The 18,023-nt window shown below is 29.9% G+C and overlaps 1 protein-coding gene across 3 annotated transcripts; it reads right to left on the bottom strand.

Annotated features, from left to right (window-relative positions):
* Window positions 1-6,629: 6,629 nt before the first annotated feature.
* On the bottom strand, window positions 6,630-10,782 carry Jhamt (juvenile hormone acid methyltransferase). Of its 3 annotated transcripts, none has more exons than XM_074245790.1 (5): window positions 10,491-10,782; window positions 8,008-8,366; window positions 7,410-7,542; window positions 7,190-7,337; window positions 6,630-7,108 (listed from the first exon to the last, which is right to left on the bottom strand). In XM_074245790.1, the coding sequence occupies exons 2-5, from the start codon at window positions 8,271-8,273 to the stop codon at window positions 6,897-6,899; spliced, it is 759 nt and encodes a 252-aa protein (XP_074101891.1). In that variant the 5' UTR covers window positions 8,274-8,366; window positions 10,491-10,782; the 3' UTR covers window positions 6,630-6,896. The 3 variants fall into 3 exon arrangements, with proteins under 3 accessions (XP_074101891.1, XP_074101892.1, XP_074101890.1); XM_074245791.1 differs by lacking the exon at window positions 10,491-10,782 and adding an exon at window positions 8,425-8,481; XM_074245789.1 differs by lacking the exon at window positions 10,491-10,782 and having other exon boundaries at window positions 8,008-8,557.
* Between the last annotated feature and the right edge of the window lie 7,241 nt (window positions 10,783-18,023).

The raw sequence follows: 18,023 nt of genomic DNA, 5'->3' as shown, positions 1-18,023 counted from the left end.
TATAATTATAATAAAAATAAAATTAAAAATAAAAATAACTAAAAAAAAAAAAAAATAAATAATAATTATTAAGTGTAGTGCAAACGGCCTATTGACTACTCGTAGCTTAATCTGCTTTATTGTGATTCTGTAAAATAATTAGCAAGAGAGTTTAACTTTTCTCTCTTGAACTTTCGTTTCTGCCATTCTAAAAAATTTTTAATTAAAGCCCAAAAAAATTACCCAACAGTGCGTAAAGGGTTTTAATTAAAAAATATTTATCGATTTTCAATCTACGTACAAATGTAAACAAAAAAATAATTTTACAACGATTTCCGGTACCTGGCCGCTGTCAAACACTCGAATAAATTCTAATTATCAACGAGTATAAACCAAACGCTAAAGTAAATTATAAAAAAAAAAAATGTTAAATGAACAATTATCTTGTTTGTATTCACTCGATTGGGCTTGGAACAGGTTTTCATTTAATTGTTACTAAAATTATTTGAATGGAGCACAAAGTTATTAACAAAACTCTTATATTTAAACTCTGAAGGAATCTTCTTGACTCTATGATAGTATCGAAGCTACGAAGTCTCTTTAGCAATTTAATTATACTCATACTTATAAATATTAAGTAAGCTAAGTACATTGATGAGATTCTGTTGAATTCTAAACCTCTCAATATTATACTCATCAGTGTACGCCACTAAATTTATTTAAATGTATACGTATATTATCAATAATTATGGTAAATAATAAATGTTTAATGTGTGGATGAATTAATGTTAACTAAAATTATTTTTAAGTATTTTGTAATTGCATTAACGCATGCACTGTCTTAAATTAATTATTAAATAATGAGGATACAAAAAAAAATTATGATTAAAAATTAAAACAAAAATATTTTGACAGTTTTTGTGTAAATTAATAGTATTTAAAAAAAAAAGCTGCTACCGTTTATTTATTGCAGTAATTGTAGGAATGAGTGATGTCGGTAATGTTATTTAATTATTAATAAAAATAAAAGTTGTTTTTATTTATAATAATCTGACAATAATAATTATTTTGTTTTGTTAAATTAAAATTATTATTTAAAAAATGTCTTCCATTTCTGGGTTTAATTAACAGTAACAAAGTGCATACATTAATAATATTTATAAAAATTTTTTTTGTCTTTGATATGAAAGTATATTTATAACTTGCTATTTTTCCGATGAGATGAGATTCTTTACATTGATTAAACACTTCTTAATTTAGATGTTTACAGTCGACGCTTTAATTATTGTTATTATTATAAATTATAATTATTACATAAAACGACCGACAATAACTTGATAAGCGTTTACCTTTAAGCGAAGGAATTGCTTTGCTGTGCAGCTATTTGAATAAATGTCGGTAGAAAAAAACGTATATTACAAAGATAAAGGATAAAAAACGTTAATTCAATAAATAAATAAAATAAAAATAACACTGTGTTTTCTCATGTGCTCCATAGTTATAGATAAATCTATTTATAGTATATACACTACCATGTATACTTTATATTTATTAATTAATTATACATTCATATAAACTTATACACATAAACATATTTATATATTTTAAGATGAAAGTACATAATCGTTACATCATAAATAATTATAAACAGTTATTAAGGAAAATTATTTATAATTGTAACCGAATTTTTTTAATGGATGAAATTTTTATTGAAAAATTTCATTGAATGTATTTTTTTTTTCAATATTTAAAAAACAATTTTTTGTATTTATTTCTTTTAATATTTAATTTTTTAAAAAATTATCAAATTTTGTTGTTCATTATAATTTTTTTTCAAAAAACGATTTTTAAAAATTTTTTTCAAGTTATTTTATGATTTAAAAATTTTTTTTAGTAATTAAAAAAAAAGAGTTCCTTTTTATGAATATTTAATTATTAAAAAAAAAAAAAAAATAAAAAAATGTTTTCATTAAAAATTTTCTAAGGACAGTGAAAAAAATTTTGAGCTTAGTATCGAATGGTAATTACAAAAAATTGTACTGATAAAAAAAAAGTGGTTAAAAAAATACTTAATTAATTTTATAAGCATTTAAAATTTATTTTTAGGATCAAATATTTAAATAATTATAATAGTAGCCACAATATAATATCCTGAAATTTATTTGTAATTAATTAAAGTATTGATTATATGCCAATTGAGCGACAAGCCCTACGGATATACGCGAGTATATTAGAGACAGAATTATATGCGAAAGAAAAAGTAAAGAAAGCCAAGTAGAAATCATCCTATAATTTTCTCTCAGACTCACTTGTGCCTTGCCCTCGAGTACTCCTCATACTTTTGTCCGTAAAAATTGTATAAAAAAAAATAAGTTGCTCTCTCTGTCAGTCTGACTCTATGCAGTAGCAAGAGCTAGATAAACACATTTTAAATAAAAGTTTAGAGTAATTAATAAAACTAAAAAAACTTGTTCGATGTTCGATGTTTGCTTCTATCGTAAGTTTCTCTATTATTTTATCACTAAAACGTGCGTACTTGTTAGACGATAGTTAGTTAAAAATAAAAAAAAAATTTTATCGATAAAGCATGTAAATTAGTGGCAAGGCGCAATTTTAATGTAAACTTTAAATGTTCGAGGTTTTTATTTATCAATTACTTGTTGTAAATGTTTATTTTTAAAAAAGTATAAATAAGTATAAGATGGTTTTTACGTCGAAGGTGTCGAGAAATAATCTCTCAGGAGATTTTATAAAATTTGTGACAGGATAAAACTGTGACTTACTCAGTAGTTTATTGTACTGGTTAGTAATTAGATTAGTTATAAAAATTGTTACCTGCTATATATGGGAATAAAAGTCACTTCTAAATATTATACTACTACTGTGTATCTGTAAGATAACTAATTATAATTAATTACTACTAATTACACTGTATATTCAATATTGTACGACGTATGGATAACGAATATTATATAAATGGCTAAATCATACTGTAAAGTCAAAGACAGCATTTAAATAAATAATTCACTGTTGTAAAAAATTTATTTCGTTGAGAATTTTTCTTTTTTATCTCTCGGTTTTTTGTTTAGTTGATTAATATTTTACTTGCAACCTTGCAGTCACTATGTGACTGCTATGACTTGTGAACTAAACACTTGTAAATAAATTGAATTTTACTTCATTAAATTAATTACTTTTGTTAAATTGCACTGTACTTTTTTAATTATTGTCGTTTTTGAAGATATAAGCTCATCCCGGTGTTACACTCATCGAGAGCTTTCATTTGAGTACCCACATGCATTTTTGATATATTTTTCATATATACATATATATATAATACACTAGTCACAAAAATTAAGGGATATAAAAAAAATTCCAAATTTTTTGGTGATTTTCAGCGAGCTGTAACTCCGAGGAAAATGATCGCACAGAAAAAAAAAAAAAAGCAAATTGTAGCTCCAAGTGTCTAGTTTTTAGATATGACCATGAAAATTTTTTGTCATCGTCAGGTCTGGAGAAATCCTAAGAAAACTACTGAAAAAAATTTTCGAAATTTTTTTCGTCTTAAAAAAGGTCTACGGGCTTCAAAAAAATTTTTCGATTGTTTCGTTTAAAAGCTCTTTTAGTAAATTTAATACCCTTTAATTTGACGTAATCAAAAAGCCTGTACGATAATTTGCCGCGGAGTTATCGTCAATCAAAGCAAAAAGTTTTTTTGACTTTGGAAATCAATAACTCTGGAAATAATGACCGTATAGGAAATCGAAGGAGGGTTTTGAAAACTACACAATATTCTCTATAAGAGAACGTAAACCGCTTTTGAAGAAAAATTTTTTTGAATTGAAAACTCGGACTGAAAAAAGACAAAAATTCGCATAATTAAGGATATTTGGATAACTTGGTATAACTTTGGATAAAATGGATGAACGAAGGATATCGTTGGTAATTTTTTAACTTCAAAGTGTCCCCTAAAATCCCTAAGAAATTCAAAGCGCTGCGATTTTTTGTTCATAGTGCCCAAAAGCTTCAAATTCTGTGTTTTCGCAAAAATCACCATTATGAGCAATTTTGTGATTTTTATTCATTTTTCCATTGAAAAAAATTTTTTTTTCAAAATTCTTTATTTTTTCGATCAAAGAGATTGATTTTTCAAGAAATTTGAAAAAAAAAAATTTCAATTTTTTTCGAAAATTTTTTTCTTTAATTTTTTTTTTTTTATCGTCTTCAGAATGCTTCACTATTGTCAAAAAAAATTAACTCAATTTTTTCTGTCCGCTACAACTGCCTTAGTTTTAAATCTCATTTTAAAAATTCAATAAAAACAAATTGATATACCCCCCGCGGAGTTCGGCTTTTCCTCACACAAAACTTGAATTTTACGTTTTCTTTTTAGCCTAAATTCCTTACGTGAATTTTATGTAAGCTTTTCTTTGATAAGCACCTTTTGATATGCCTCGTCGACATTTAGCTGCCACAGATGTGGCTCGCATTGTTACCCTCCTTCAAGAGGGCTACAGTCAGGTGGAAGTAGCAGCTTCTATGGGAGTGAGCCAGTCCGTTATCAGTCGGGCCTATGCCCGATTTAACGCGACTCAAAGTTACGATCGTCGTCCGGGTCAAGGTAGACTACGAATCACTACCGAGCGTGATGATCGAGCTATCATTCGAGATGCTCGTCGAAACCCTACTGCGCATGCCCACACGATCGCTCATCAATTTCGCAATCGTCGACAACGTCCTCCCCAACAACACATATCGGCATCGACGGTTCGAAATCGCTTTCGAGAGCAAGGACTACGCGCTAGACGCGCAAATCGCGTGCCTATGCTCACTCCACGACATCGCCGAGCCCGATTGGCCTATGCTCATGATCATCACCATTGGGGTCGTAGACAGTGGACCAGTGTATTACGGACTGACGAATCTCGATTTTGTCTTCATGGCAGCGATAGACGATCTCTCGTTTGGCGCCGTCGTGGAGAACGAGATCGGGATGGTTTTACGAGACCAGTTACAGCTTTCAATGGTGGATCAGTCATGGTGTGGGCAGGCGTGTCCTTCAATACCAGAACCCCGTTGGTCATCGTTCGTGGGACGTTGACTGCCGATAGGTACGTCGACGAAATTCTGGAGCCACACGTCCTGCCTATGCGCACACGCATGGGGGCAAGACGGTTCATTTTGATGCAGGATAATGCTCGTCCTCACACTGCAGTTCGTACGCGAACTTTTCTCCGCGCCAACAACGTAACAACGCTTAATCATCCAGCGATGAGTCCTGATTTGAACCCAATTGAGCATGTTTGGGACATGCTTGGGCGTCGATTGCGGCGAGACTATCCGCAACTGCACAATCTTCATCAGTTGACTCAAGCGTTGTTACGTTGTTGGCAAGGAATTTCGCAACGTGATATTCGACGATGCATCAACATGCAAGAGCGTTTACGAGCTGTGATTCGGAACAGAGGTGGCAATACACGGTACTGAGCAGTTACTGCCGTGCGTACAGAGGTCATTTGGCAGCTGCAAACAGACAAACATGCAGACAAAGATACACACCCACACACACACACACACGCGCGCGCGCGTGTGTGTGTGTGTGTGAGAAGCGTAAATCCGACCGAGCAACCTCCACGTGGTACGCTTTGAGTAACGCTAATGCCGGCGGTAAAACAACAGTCGAAAAAAATTGAGAAAATTTCGAAAAAATTTTCGAAAAAATTGAAATTTTTTTTTCAAATTTCTTGAAAAATCAATCTCTTTGATCGAAAAAATAAAGAATTTTGAAAAAAATTTTTCAATGGAAAAATGAATAAAAATCACAAAATTGCTCATAATGGTGATTTTTGCGAAAACACAGAATTTGAAGCTTCTGGGCACTATGAACAAAAAATCGCAGCGCTTTGAATTTCTTAGGGATTTTAGGGGACACTTTGAAGTTAAAAATTACCAACGATATCCTTCGTTCATCCATTTTATCCAAAGTTATACCAAGTTATCCAAATATCCTTAATTATGCGAATTTTTGTCTTTTTTCAGTCCGAGTTTTCAATTCAAAAAAATTTTTCTTCAAAAGCGGTTTACGTTCTCTTATAGAGAATATTGTGTAGTTTTCAAAACCCTCCTTCGATTTCCTATACGGTCATTATTTCCAGAGTTATTGATTTCCAAAGTCAAAAAAACTTTTTGCTTTGATTGACGATAACTCCGCGGCAAATTATCGTACAGGCTTTTTGATTACGTCAAATTAAAGGGTATTAAATTTACTAAAAGAGCTTTTAAACGAAACAATCGAAAAATTTTTTTGAAGCCCGTAGACCTTTTTAAAACGAAAAAAATTTCGAAAAATTTTTTTCAGTAGTTTTCTTAGGATTTCTCCAGACCTGACGATGACAAAAAATTTTCATGGTCATATCTAAAAACTAGACACTTGGAGCTACAATTTGCTTTTTTTTTTTTTTCTGTGCGATCATTTTCCTCGGAGTTACAGCTCGCTGAAAATCACCAAAAAATTTGGAATTTTTTTTATATCCCTTAATTTTTGTGACTAGTGTATATATAAATATATGAAAAATTGATTTATTTTTTTTTTTTTTTTTTTTTAATAATAGTAACAATTAAAATAATATTTTTTTCCCCAAGTTTTATTATTCACATCCAATTTTTGTCGTTAATAATTAACAGTCAATATTTTTATTATTTTTGTATTTATGAACAATATAATAAATAACTTAATTAACAGAAATTGATCAATATAGTTACATTTATAGTTATATAATATTTAATAAAAACAAATTTACTGAGTTAATCATTCCCCTAAATTAAAAAACTTTGGTAAATTTTTAAAATTCTTAAACATATAGTGCTTTTGTAAGTTTAACAATTTTTAATATAATTTTTTATAACTTCAATAACAATCATATTATTTTGGAAAAACTATTTAATGGTTTTCTAAAATAAGCAATCAGTACTTCGTACCTATCGAGAACACTGTACCCCGTAGATTTATTTTTATGGCTCTCAAATATTATTTTGTGCTCGGCTACTTCTTTAGTGATCGCGGTGTTGAACTCGTCTCTTAAATTTTCCGGTATTCTGTTGAGGAAGGGGTTGATTGCGATGACGTGTTCTGTTAAAATATAAATTAATTTTGTTAATTATAAAATTTACGGGTCTAATGTATAAACTTGTAATTAAAAAAAAAAAGTACTTTGTAAAATTTCCATGTTTGCAAAAACGTAAGTTTTCTCTCTGTTACTGCAGTGCAGTACTTCAAAGCCAACTTCTTCTAAAATTTTCTTCAGTGAAGCGCGCGGGTTGGAACAGCTTTGAAAAGGTGGAACGTATTTTAACACATCCTGTTTAGTTGAATTTTTTTTTAGTATTTAATTATTAATTATAATTAGTTATTGTCTTTGATGTTTAATTACCTCCATATAAGATTTGTAGCGTGGGTTCGTTTGAAATTTTATGAAAGCGTCAAATCCATTGTTGTAAGACAGAAACATTACAAGGGAACGTCCTCCCGGTCGAAGGAGCTGATAAATGTTTTTTAAAGTCAATCTGCAATTTTAGTTTATTTATTTATATCACCAATACATTTTTTTTGCAAATAAATAATAGGTAAAATTTTTTTTTCCACTAAATTTAATCAAAATTTTTAATTTAAAATTTTATGATTCTTTTTTTTATTTCAACAAAATTATTTCTATAAATTTGAACTTTTTTTATCTAAAGGATGGAAAACATAAAAAAATCAAAAAGGAATTTTTTTATGCCAAAAAATTTTCATATCTTCAATATTTAAATCATCATTTTAATTCTAAATTTTAATAATTTTTTTGTAGTAAAAAAAATTTTTTTCTTATAGATTTTAACTTAATTTTTTTCTCAAAAGAAAGGTATGAAAAAATTAATAAATTTTTCTGTAGAAAAAAAAATTTTTTTTTCATATTTTAAAATTTTAAATAAATAAAATAATTTCAATGTCAAATATTGAAAATAATTTTTGAAGGTAAAAATAATTACCTCATATCCTGACACCAATGGAGGCAATAAAACGACAAAGCATTATCATATTTCTCAATTTCTTTAATCGGAAGTTCATCAGTCTCGATGTTCAGTTTTAAAAACGACAGCCTTTTTTCATCCCGGTAACTTTTTTTGGCGGATTCAATCATCGAGTCTGAAATATCTGCGCCGACGATCACGCTTTCGGTTGGTAATTTTGGCAAGATCAATTCTTTGGTTACGTGGCCAGGACCGCAACCAATATCAATGCACTTGCCGTACATCGAGGATATTTCGTCCGCAAATTCCTCGATAATTTCGCTCGCATCCCTTCGTTGCAAGGAGTACGCGTCGATGTATGATTCACTGTCAAAAGCCTTCTCCATTATTTTTATAAAATATTATTCTCATCTATTACTTTAGATACTGACGTACTTTTTAAAAAATTTTAGGCTGGTATAGTGTAACTCCGTATTATCACAAAAGACTAAATTTGAACTGATAATTTACTGGCCCGGTCCTCGGTATATATACCAAGTCCCACCTCCATCGTTATTATCTACAATGCTTTATTTTTGTAACAACCAAGGACTTGTGTATGAATTACTATTAAAAAAACGGCAATAGAATAGAACTATAAATATGGTGACACGATGAATGACTTTACGATAAAATATTACGACGATGAAAATATCCATCGATAAAATATTCTTTTAGAAAATTCAAACTTCAAGTAAAAGGAAATTTAATGTTTTAATTTTTTTAACGAATACATAATTGTACAAAAAGTGTTTTTTTTTTTTTTTTTATATATATATAATTTTCACTTTTTTATAAATTTGATAAATTGTAAATTTAAATATAAATGATTATAATCTGTAAGTCTCTAGTTCAAGATCAAGATAAAGTAAATTTTTGGGTGAGGTCATATTCTCTGTCTATTAAAAATAATCATTGTAACCATAGTCAACATTTCTTTTAGTATGGTATCTAATAGTGACTTAGTTATACATTGTAAGTCACTTATCTTTTGTTATCTAATTTCGTTTTATGAATGCCTTATTTCCTAATACAATCATAAATATAATAGTAATCTAGTAACTCATAGTCGTTGACGCAGTAAATATACACTGAGAAAAAAATTCTCTTGATTAAAAATAAATTTTATTTTAATTGAAAATTTTTTGTCTTGATTCAAAATAATTTTATTTGTTCGAGAATTTTTATCTTGAATCTTACTTTAATAAACAAAAATGAACTCTGATATTTTAATCGGTTTTACGAAATCGATACTTAAAAAATAACACAATATTATTCGATAGTTTACTTTGTAACCGGGGGGTTTAGCCCAGGTTCAGTTAGCTACCTCTTTCCTCTTTAGAAAGGGCGCTACTGGGATTTTAGACACGGTCTCCCAGAAACCGGGGAACATGAGAGGGAAAAGACAGGGTCGTGAGAAGTCCGAGAAAGGCTGTAAATAAAACTGAGAAAAAAATTATTTATAACAATTAAAATGATTTATTCAATCAATCTACAAACTTAACAATTTCCTTATAACTAACTTAATTGTGAGAATCTTTCACCTACGTTGGCCCTTGCCAATTTATTCTTACAACTTAAACTAACTTAATCGTGAGAACCTCTTACCTACGTTGGCCCTTGCCAATTCTTCTTACAACTAAATAACCAATTTTCTTAACTTCGTCACTCCGACGGAATATCTCAATATCTTAATTTCCTTGTCAACCTGACGGAATACCATAAAATACCAATTAATTACCTCGTCAACCTGACGGAATACCAATTAACATAATTTACCTCATCAACCTGACGGAATACCACCTATTAAAACCTATTCCCGACTGCACCCCCGACTCGGGCGTCTATACAACGTTTCTAAATAACTCCCTAATTCCATACAAAATCGTCCACCGGACGCTAACTCAATACACACTTTATCCGAATTACTAATTCTCTAAATTCCTGAAATTTTACGCTTAACATTTCTTTAATACAAAATACCAAATTCACTAATTTAATTCATTACCAAATTTTATCAATCAAAATTATTCAATTAAATTCATAAACTATTTTCTCAATAAACTAATTTACTAGATTTACTAAATTATTTAAATTTAGCCCAACGGCCTAGAATTAATTTTACAAAATTTCAAATTTCAAATTCTACAAATTTAACAAGCCTCATTAAATATTCAAACTATATATATTCCAAAATGACCTTGACTATCTAAATTACACAAATGCTTCTACTATTTCAATTTTTACCAAGATAATTTTACTTAAATAATTTCCCATAACTAAAGGACTTGTAATAACTAATAAATGACGTTGATGAATAATTTACTTATAAAAGAATCTACTAAATTAAAAGTGACATCTGAGACAATAGCGATCATTAATTGACAAAATTTTATTACAGTTAATTCGGCCTCTCAATTTTCAAATTCAAGCATGGCCTGAAATAATTGTAATAATAATACCTGACTTAACTTTTACAACTCTCCAAACGTTGAGTGATGTCCTGGTGGAAACTGGTGAAATCAGCGGCTGGTTGGTCTCTCTCTCGTCTTCAATGAACTATCTGACTCCAAGTAAAGGGTTCCCAATTCCGGATCGTACATTGACTTCCTTCTTGAGGGTCCTAAATCTTGATGACAGAATTTACTACACAGCACTACACTGACTCACTGTTTTGCCAAAAGCCTCACTGTCTCAAAGCGTCACTGGCTTAAAGCCTGGCTCAAAAGCGTTACTTGTTCCAGGGCTTGGCTCAAAAAGCCTCGATGTTTCTTTTGTCGGCTCTTTTATAACCCTCAATTCCGAGTTCTCGAACTTTCCTATTGTCAACCCCGCTTCGTTTTTGGGGACAGCAGTGGAGATTTTCGATTTGCACGCCCGGTGACAAGTCTGAACTACTTGTCAAAAATCGAACGGTAAGGGAAAACCCTCATTTATCGTGGCGTCAATAAAGTGGTCGATAACGACCATGGGAAGTTCAGTTTTCCCTGTCACAACTTCAATATAAATTGATAATTTGATTAGGTAATCTTAGTTGATGATGATTAGATGTTTTCGAGATTGCAGAGTACGATTAGCTTTAAGTAAACAAAATTTAAAGTCTTAAAAAAATAGGATTGTTCATTTTTTATTTTAACACAATTAATAGATTTTATTTAAGAGATTTGGCCACTTTATTTTCAAATTATTGTATAAATATTTCTATAAGCGTAAGACTTTATGAATTAAATTGCATTTTTAATTTATTAAAATTTCTACAAGTCCATGTTTTTAATAAATTTTTTTTGTTATAATTTATTTGTTAAAGAAAATCAAAAATTTATCAAGTGACAGCTAAATTTAATATTATATAGTTTGAAGAAAAATGATATAAATAATTGTCAAAATAAATTGTCAATATATATATATTTGTAGAGAATTGTATATTTATAAGGGTCATAACCAGGACATAATGCGTCCACATATATAGAGTGTGCCAACGCATACGTGATTAGGGCCTCTGTCCAAAAAGCAAATACATGCAAAAGCGAGATAAGACTTGGCCTCTCATCTACTCAGACACCAGAGCGGAATAGAAGAGAAGAGGAAGAGAATGGAGTGGAAGAACTGAACCCAAGGCGATATAATGTGTACAAGTCAACGAATTGACTCGAAAATTCACTACATGTACCTTCATATGGATAAATACAAGCTCGTTCTGGATTTGTATTTGTATCTGGCATCATCACATTGTCCATTATCTAATCCTAAACAAACATTAGACGAATGTGTATCGTGACTACATAGTAAATATAAATAGCTAAAATACAATAAGTATTGTGACATGATGTGTGACTGTGTATCTAGATATGGAAGAGATAAATGAGAGATGGAGGTGGAGAATTGAGTGGAAATAACAAACTAAACCGTTGTATTATATGTTGGATGTAATAGTTAATAGTATACTATATATATTACATAACATTGTATCTGTAACATGTAGTTTAAAATAGCGTGAGAACTGAGAACGGAGAAGTATTAAAGCTAAAGTGAGTATAAGGGTATGAAGGAAGCGTTGAGGATACCCGGGAAAGTGCTCTAATTATTAATCAAACATATTGCACAAGTCGCATAAGGTCTGACCCCCGGAACGGCTACAGGAGTTATAATGCACTTACTGGGTGGAAACGAGATTATCTTAGTCTCACTTCTCCTATCCGCTGAAAATGCTTCAGTGTGTCCATACGAACTTGTTTATCAGACACACTCACCAAGTTTATACACACCAATCTCTCTTCTCTTTTTCTCTAAAGATTTATTGTATCATAAATGCCAATTATGTTATTTACAATCACTCACTCATTTATTTACCAACTCAATCAGACGTAACTTCTATTTTTACTCTATTTTATTTTTAATTTTTACTTTTGAGTAGTTATGTTTAAGATTATGAAAAATTAGAAAATTGATTAATGATTGATATTTTGTCTAAAACTTTGATGATTTATTGGATGAATAATTTAAAGTTTTTAGTTAATTATTTTTTAACAATTGAAAATTTTTTAAATTTCGAAATATTAAAGGTAAATAGAATTAAATAATATTGTTATTAAAATTTTTCAGAAAAATTGTCCAACCAACAAAATTTAAGGGCTAAACTCGCCAATATCAACTGAAGACCCTATTAGCTCCATCAAAGTGTTTTGAAGTATTATTTCTTCGAGTAATTAATTTCAAATAGTGTAAAAATTCTTTGTGGGTATCTAAAATACTCTTTTAGTCAAAAATATCTAGTGAAATAATTTTAAACACAAGCTTTTAAGGTCTAAGGTGATTCGAAATATTCATTCTAACATAATTTTTTTTTCATTAAATTTAAATTCTCATAAAAATTTAATCATTGAACTTGCACAAAATTTCTATTGAAACAAATTTTTTCAATTCCATCCGAAAATACTAATAAATCACATAAAAATTTCTACGTCTTGTCTATAAAGTAAATTTTAAGATCTTTTTCTTTAAAGGCTAAAAAAAGCGCTTCAATTTGAATTGAACTTTTTAACTCCATTTTGTTTTTATGTTTAAAAAAAAAAAAATAAATTTAGAACATTTAATGGGCAATAAAAAATTAGCATCCATCAATGTTTGTGACGGAAAATCCATCTTTCTCAGCCACTTTTTTAGTGTGGGTGTACATGAAAAGTTTCTCGGTTAGCTTGAGATATAGATATCGATATGATATAGGTATACTGGTTGGTTGTCGGCTGATTGAGTATCGGATGCTGCGGTTTTCGCGCGAGCGAACGGGCTGAATCCCTTAGCCCTCGGCTTCTTATTCTCATTCTATTCCCTCTTTTATATATACGTCTCTTTATTCTTTCTTCTTTATTCTTTTTTATTTCAAGCTCGGCTCGTCGTCATCCCGAGCTTTCCCGGCTACTCTGCCCGCGGAGCTTCACCTCCCGGGAGCACCCGGCGCTCTTTGTTACTGTGAAAAGGTGGCTGTCCGCTCTAGTGCGGTCGAGTTCAAGTACGGGCTGAGTATCTCGGAAGATGTTATATGGAATAGAGAAAATGATAGAGTATTCAAAAATATTTTTTTCAACTTTGGAATTGAAAATCCTTTAAGGTAATATAACAGATACCAGAAGTGTCAAATGTTTCATACAGAGTCTTCTTTGATTTACGTAGTTGATTTTTCTATCCAAAGTTGCATTAGAGACTTTGATGGAGAGACAGAGATAAATTTTGAAAGTTTTTTTATTAATTATTACTAGATCCAAGATTTTTACCGAAAATATTAGATTTGTAAAAATAGTTTTAATTTAGTTTTATAAAAAAATGTCTTGTAATTTTTTTATTTGACTATTATTTTTTGCCTAATTTCTCTATTAAGATCCATAATGAATGATTCAAATTTTTTTATAATTATAAAAATTTAATTTTGAAATTGCGGCTTTTTCATTGGTTTTAGAAAAAAATTATTTGAGACATTTTTCTCAATAAAGATTTATAAGTCTTAAGAGAGAATTATGAAACATCTTTTTATAAAATTAAATTTTAAATAGCTTTTATTTAATGAAATTTTTTTATACGACCAATAGTTCCACATTAATTTTATAAATTTTACACCATTAATTATTAATTGTAATTTTGAAATTAAAGCCAAAATCCTGGCCCTAACAATATTTACTATCACATGCTCTGAATCTGTACTTTTGATTACGCACACTATTTAATACGTCATTTCTTTTCATTACCAAAATTTGTATTGAAATCTGAACGTCACTTTTTGTAATATAAAATAACAACTGTCATTTTTCACAAGATTAAATATTTTCAGTCACATTCACTATGTCCTTTGTTCAACAATTTTTTTTACCTGACCGAAGATAATTAAATGTTTCAAAATTACGCTCTTGGTTCAAGAATTTTTCTCTTGAATCAATTTTTTTATTTTTTATAAAAGACAACTTAAATATTTAATATTTTAATACTTCACACTTATACCACTTTCATACGTGAATATTTATGAATCTAGATTGAATATTGAGTCCAAAAGCTTATTAATTATTAAATTTTTCTTAAGCAATAGCTTACAGAGAAACATTAATCTAATTTTTATGAAAAGTTTTTGTTAATTTACCTCATTACTAATTACTATAACAAAATGAATGCTTAAGACGTTAAAATTTAGATTTACCAAACAATTTTTGTGCTCAATGTCTCCTTTTGAAATTAATAATTATGGTAACGAGATTAAATCTAATGAATTAAACCGATGTTTATGTGACTCGTCAAACAATTTGCTCTGAGCGATATAAAATTCACTCGTTAGTCATTTGGAAATTTGTTACTTTAATCGCAGCAATCTAAAGTTCTTCCGACGCCATGAATATAGATGACGAATACAGCCACCTCTTCCACTTTTCCATTCCCGAGGCCAACTTTTACCCCTTCTACTTCCACTTGGGGACATCTTTGTGACGTTTTAGTCAACAGTATCTCCCTGCGACTGGGAGTAACGTCTTTTTAATTGGGTTACCGCAAAGTATATCCTTCTTTTTCTTCCCAGGTCCGCTCACCGCTTCCATATCCAATACAAGTAAAATAAAAGTACACGCTCGAGTACCAGCAACAGCTCGAGCAGTAGTCTACCACCCTCGCTCTTTAAACTAATGGTAAAAAGCTTTTTCGAGTCACCGCGATATTTTCTTAACATATTTTGTATGATTATATAAACATTAGGTTATTAATTGAATATGCTCTTTTAATACCCAGCTGGAAAAAAAAAAAAAAAAAAAGGAGACTACATTACTTTATTATTGTTATTTATTATTTGATCGAAGAAAAAATTATAATAATTTATTGATGAGGGTTAAGCGTGTGAGCTCGGAGGGAAAATATGTAATGTATAATATGTAATGCGCAAGAGATACCGAGTAAAGCGACGAGAGTTCAGTATGAAATGGCGTTTTAGAACCGAATGGGGTGGTATTGAACGCTCTGTCAATTATGCTAATTTTTCTAAGCGAGAGATTAATGAAATACGGCAATATTATCTCCATTATATATTATATATATTTTATATTGTATATTCCATATACACACACGTACACTCGAGCGAAGAAGACGCTGGCGGTTTAGCTGGATATAGAATGTATAACTACAAAGATTACGTTCTCGTTTAAATTCTTCCAAGTGTGAATAAATCTAATCGACTAGATCGAAGTTTTCTTCGAACCCTTTGAGACTAAAATAAGTTTAATTAATCAATACTTGGAATGTTTTACTTTATTTTTGTATTTAAAAATGTTTGTAAACTGAAAAATCATTAACTTGATTAAAAAGAGTAATTTTTGAACTAAGAAAACCATTTTGAAGAATTTAATTGTCTTGAGTCAAGTTTGAATTTCTTATTTAAAGAATTTTTTTCGTTAAATTATTCAAAATGATTTTCAAGGTTCAAATTTTTATTCTCGAGTAAAGTTAATTTTTTTTTTTCACTCTAATGAGGAAGAATTATTGAGCTTGAATTTTTATTTACATTGTTATTTAAATTACTCGACTTTAATTTGATAACTATGATCAAATTGTCTGAATTTTTTTTAGGACAGTGTTCAGGAATGTGTTTGAATTATTGCTCATAAAAGTTTAAAAATATTTTCGATTTTATAACCGAGAAAATTGGTTTTTCTTCATTAACTTAAAAGTAACTAATTGATTTAAGAGAAAAAAATTTGGAACCAAAAAAATTATTTAGAAAAGTTTTATCATTTTAATTGAAATAAAAAAAATTATTAAGTTGAGAAATTTTCCTTGCTTAGATAAATTTCACTTGATTCAAGAATTTTGTGTCTTGATTAAAGACAATTTATTCTTCAAAATTAATTTTTGGTTCAAGAATTTTTCTTTTGAATTGAGTCAATTCTTAGTTTAAGAAAAATTTTTCATTTAAAATACCAAAAAATACTCTAAAATGGATTTGAGACTGATTTTTGATGATGCAGAAAAGAAAAAAAATTCATTGTTGGTATTTTTGAATAATTAATTCCTCTTTGCATTATTTTCTCAATTTAATCAATGAATTTTTTAAATTAATTCGAATTGAATATCTTATAGCAAGAATGAAGTTTTTCTTATAATATTTCTTTTGAATCAAGTAATTTTTTTTCAGTGTCTAACTTTTGATTGCAACAATATAATCATCAAAATTTTCGCTAAAGACTGTTGAGTAAATTTTGATTCACGCTGGACCAAAAATGTAAATAATTTTTGAACTTGCAAAAACCCTGGAAATAAAATATAAAAATTGTAATAATAAAAACGGTAGATATTTAACAAATATAAATAGTTGTTAATTAGCTCGCTAAAGTATCGAAATAATAATCCATAGTGTACTCAAAAGTGTAAAGTATTTATTAAAAAAGTAAATAAACTATGAGGAAGTTGGAAACGCGCATAGCAACATTGGATTGCTTGGTAAGTAAATGTTGACTAGATACCGTATAGCGATGCAGACGGCTGGGATTCGTGCCGGAATGTATCGGAAACTGGAAGACGCAGTCGGGTGTTGGAGGGTGGATTGGGAGGGCTGCCGGCGGGAGGACAATCCGAGAGTAATCGAGGAGTGGAAGTCGGAGAACAGGGGTAGTAGGAGTATAGGAGAGCTGAGTCTAGTCAAGTGCGATCGGTACGACCGTGCTATATATTTAATACAAGGAGGAAACTCAAGAGTTTAATGTGAGGGAGAAAACCTGGCAGAGAGGGCATTGGTGGAGATAGAATCAAGAAATACTGAGTAGAGAGGGAGCTAGAACTGGCGACACAGCCACATCAATAATATATGTCGTCTGCCTACCCCTCATCTTCTTCTTCTTCTTCTTCTTCTTCTTCTTCATCTTCTTCATCTTTTTCTTCTTCTCCTAGTTACTTCTACTTTTACTCTTTCTACTTACGTTGTAGTTTCGCTGGTTCGTACCTAACCCGGCACCTTTACTCAGTATCTCCGTCGCATCTTCAAGTTATAACTGGCTCTGACGTCGGTGACCCGACTGATCCCCTCTACTTCTTAAACTATTTTTTTTTTTTCATTTATTTTTACTTTTTAACATTATCCAAGTTCTTTGTAAATTTCAAAGTTATTTGTCGCGGCATTGTTACCGAAATACTTTTTTCTCAGAATAATTAATAAATTATGTATTTTTGTTGCGCTTTCTGAAGACTAGGTCAATAATTTTACAAAAATTATTGGTTAAGTGTTTTAATTGCAATATGGGCACTTTTGAAATGAATTTTAAAAATAATTTTGATGAAATAAGATTAATTATCAACAAATTGATAAAACGTGTGATGGGAACAGCTTATACAACCAATAAACAATTTGAGACTGCTCCAAAAATCTAATATAAAAAATTAATTTACTCAAAAACATCCAAGACGATAAAAAGGTCCAAATTCAAGTTATGACCTTCCTCATAGTTTTAAATTCAGCCAGAAGAACTCATTTTTTATGA

This window comes from Cotesia typhae, unplaced genomic scaffold (genome assembly GCF_013202065.1).
Source record: "Cotesia typhae breed Kobodo isofemale line unplaced genomic scaffold, CoteBio_Ctyphae contig_48, whole genome shotgun sequence".
Classification (NCBI taxonomy): Eukaryota; Metazoa; Arthropoda; class Insecta; order Hymenoptera; family Braconidae; genus Cotesia; species Cotesia typhae.
Note: the sequence above shows the minus strand (reverse complement) of the source record. Positions and strands in the feature narration are given on the sequence as shown.

Excerpts from the sequence above, each read along its gene's own strand:
- Jhamt (XM_074245789.1), bottom strand. The coding sequence starts at position 8,375 with ATGGAGAAGGCTTTTGACAGTGAATCATACATCGACGCGTACTCCTTG. Across the intron at positions 7,543-8,007 it reads CATTGGTGTCAGGATATGAG|ATTGACTTTAAAAAACATTT; the intron begins GTAATTATTTTT and ends CTAAAATTGCAG. Across the intron at positions 7,109-7,189 it reads AAACATGGAAATTTTACAAA|AACACGTCATCGCAATCAAC; the intron begins GTACTTTTTTTT and ends ATATTTTAACAG.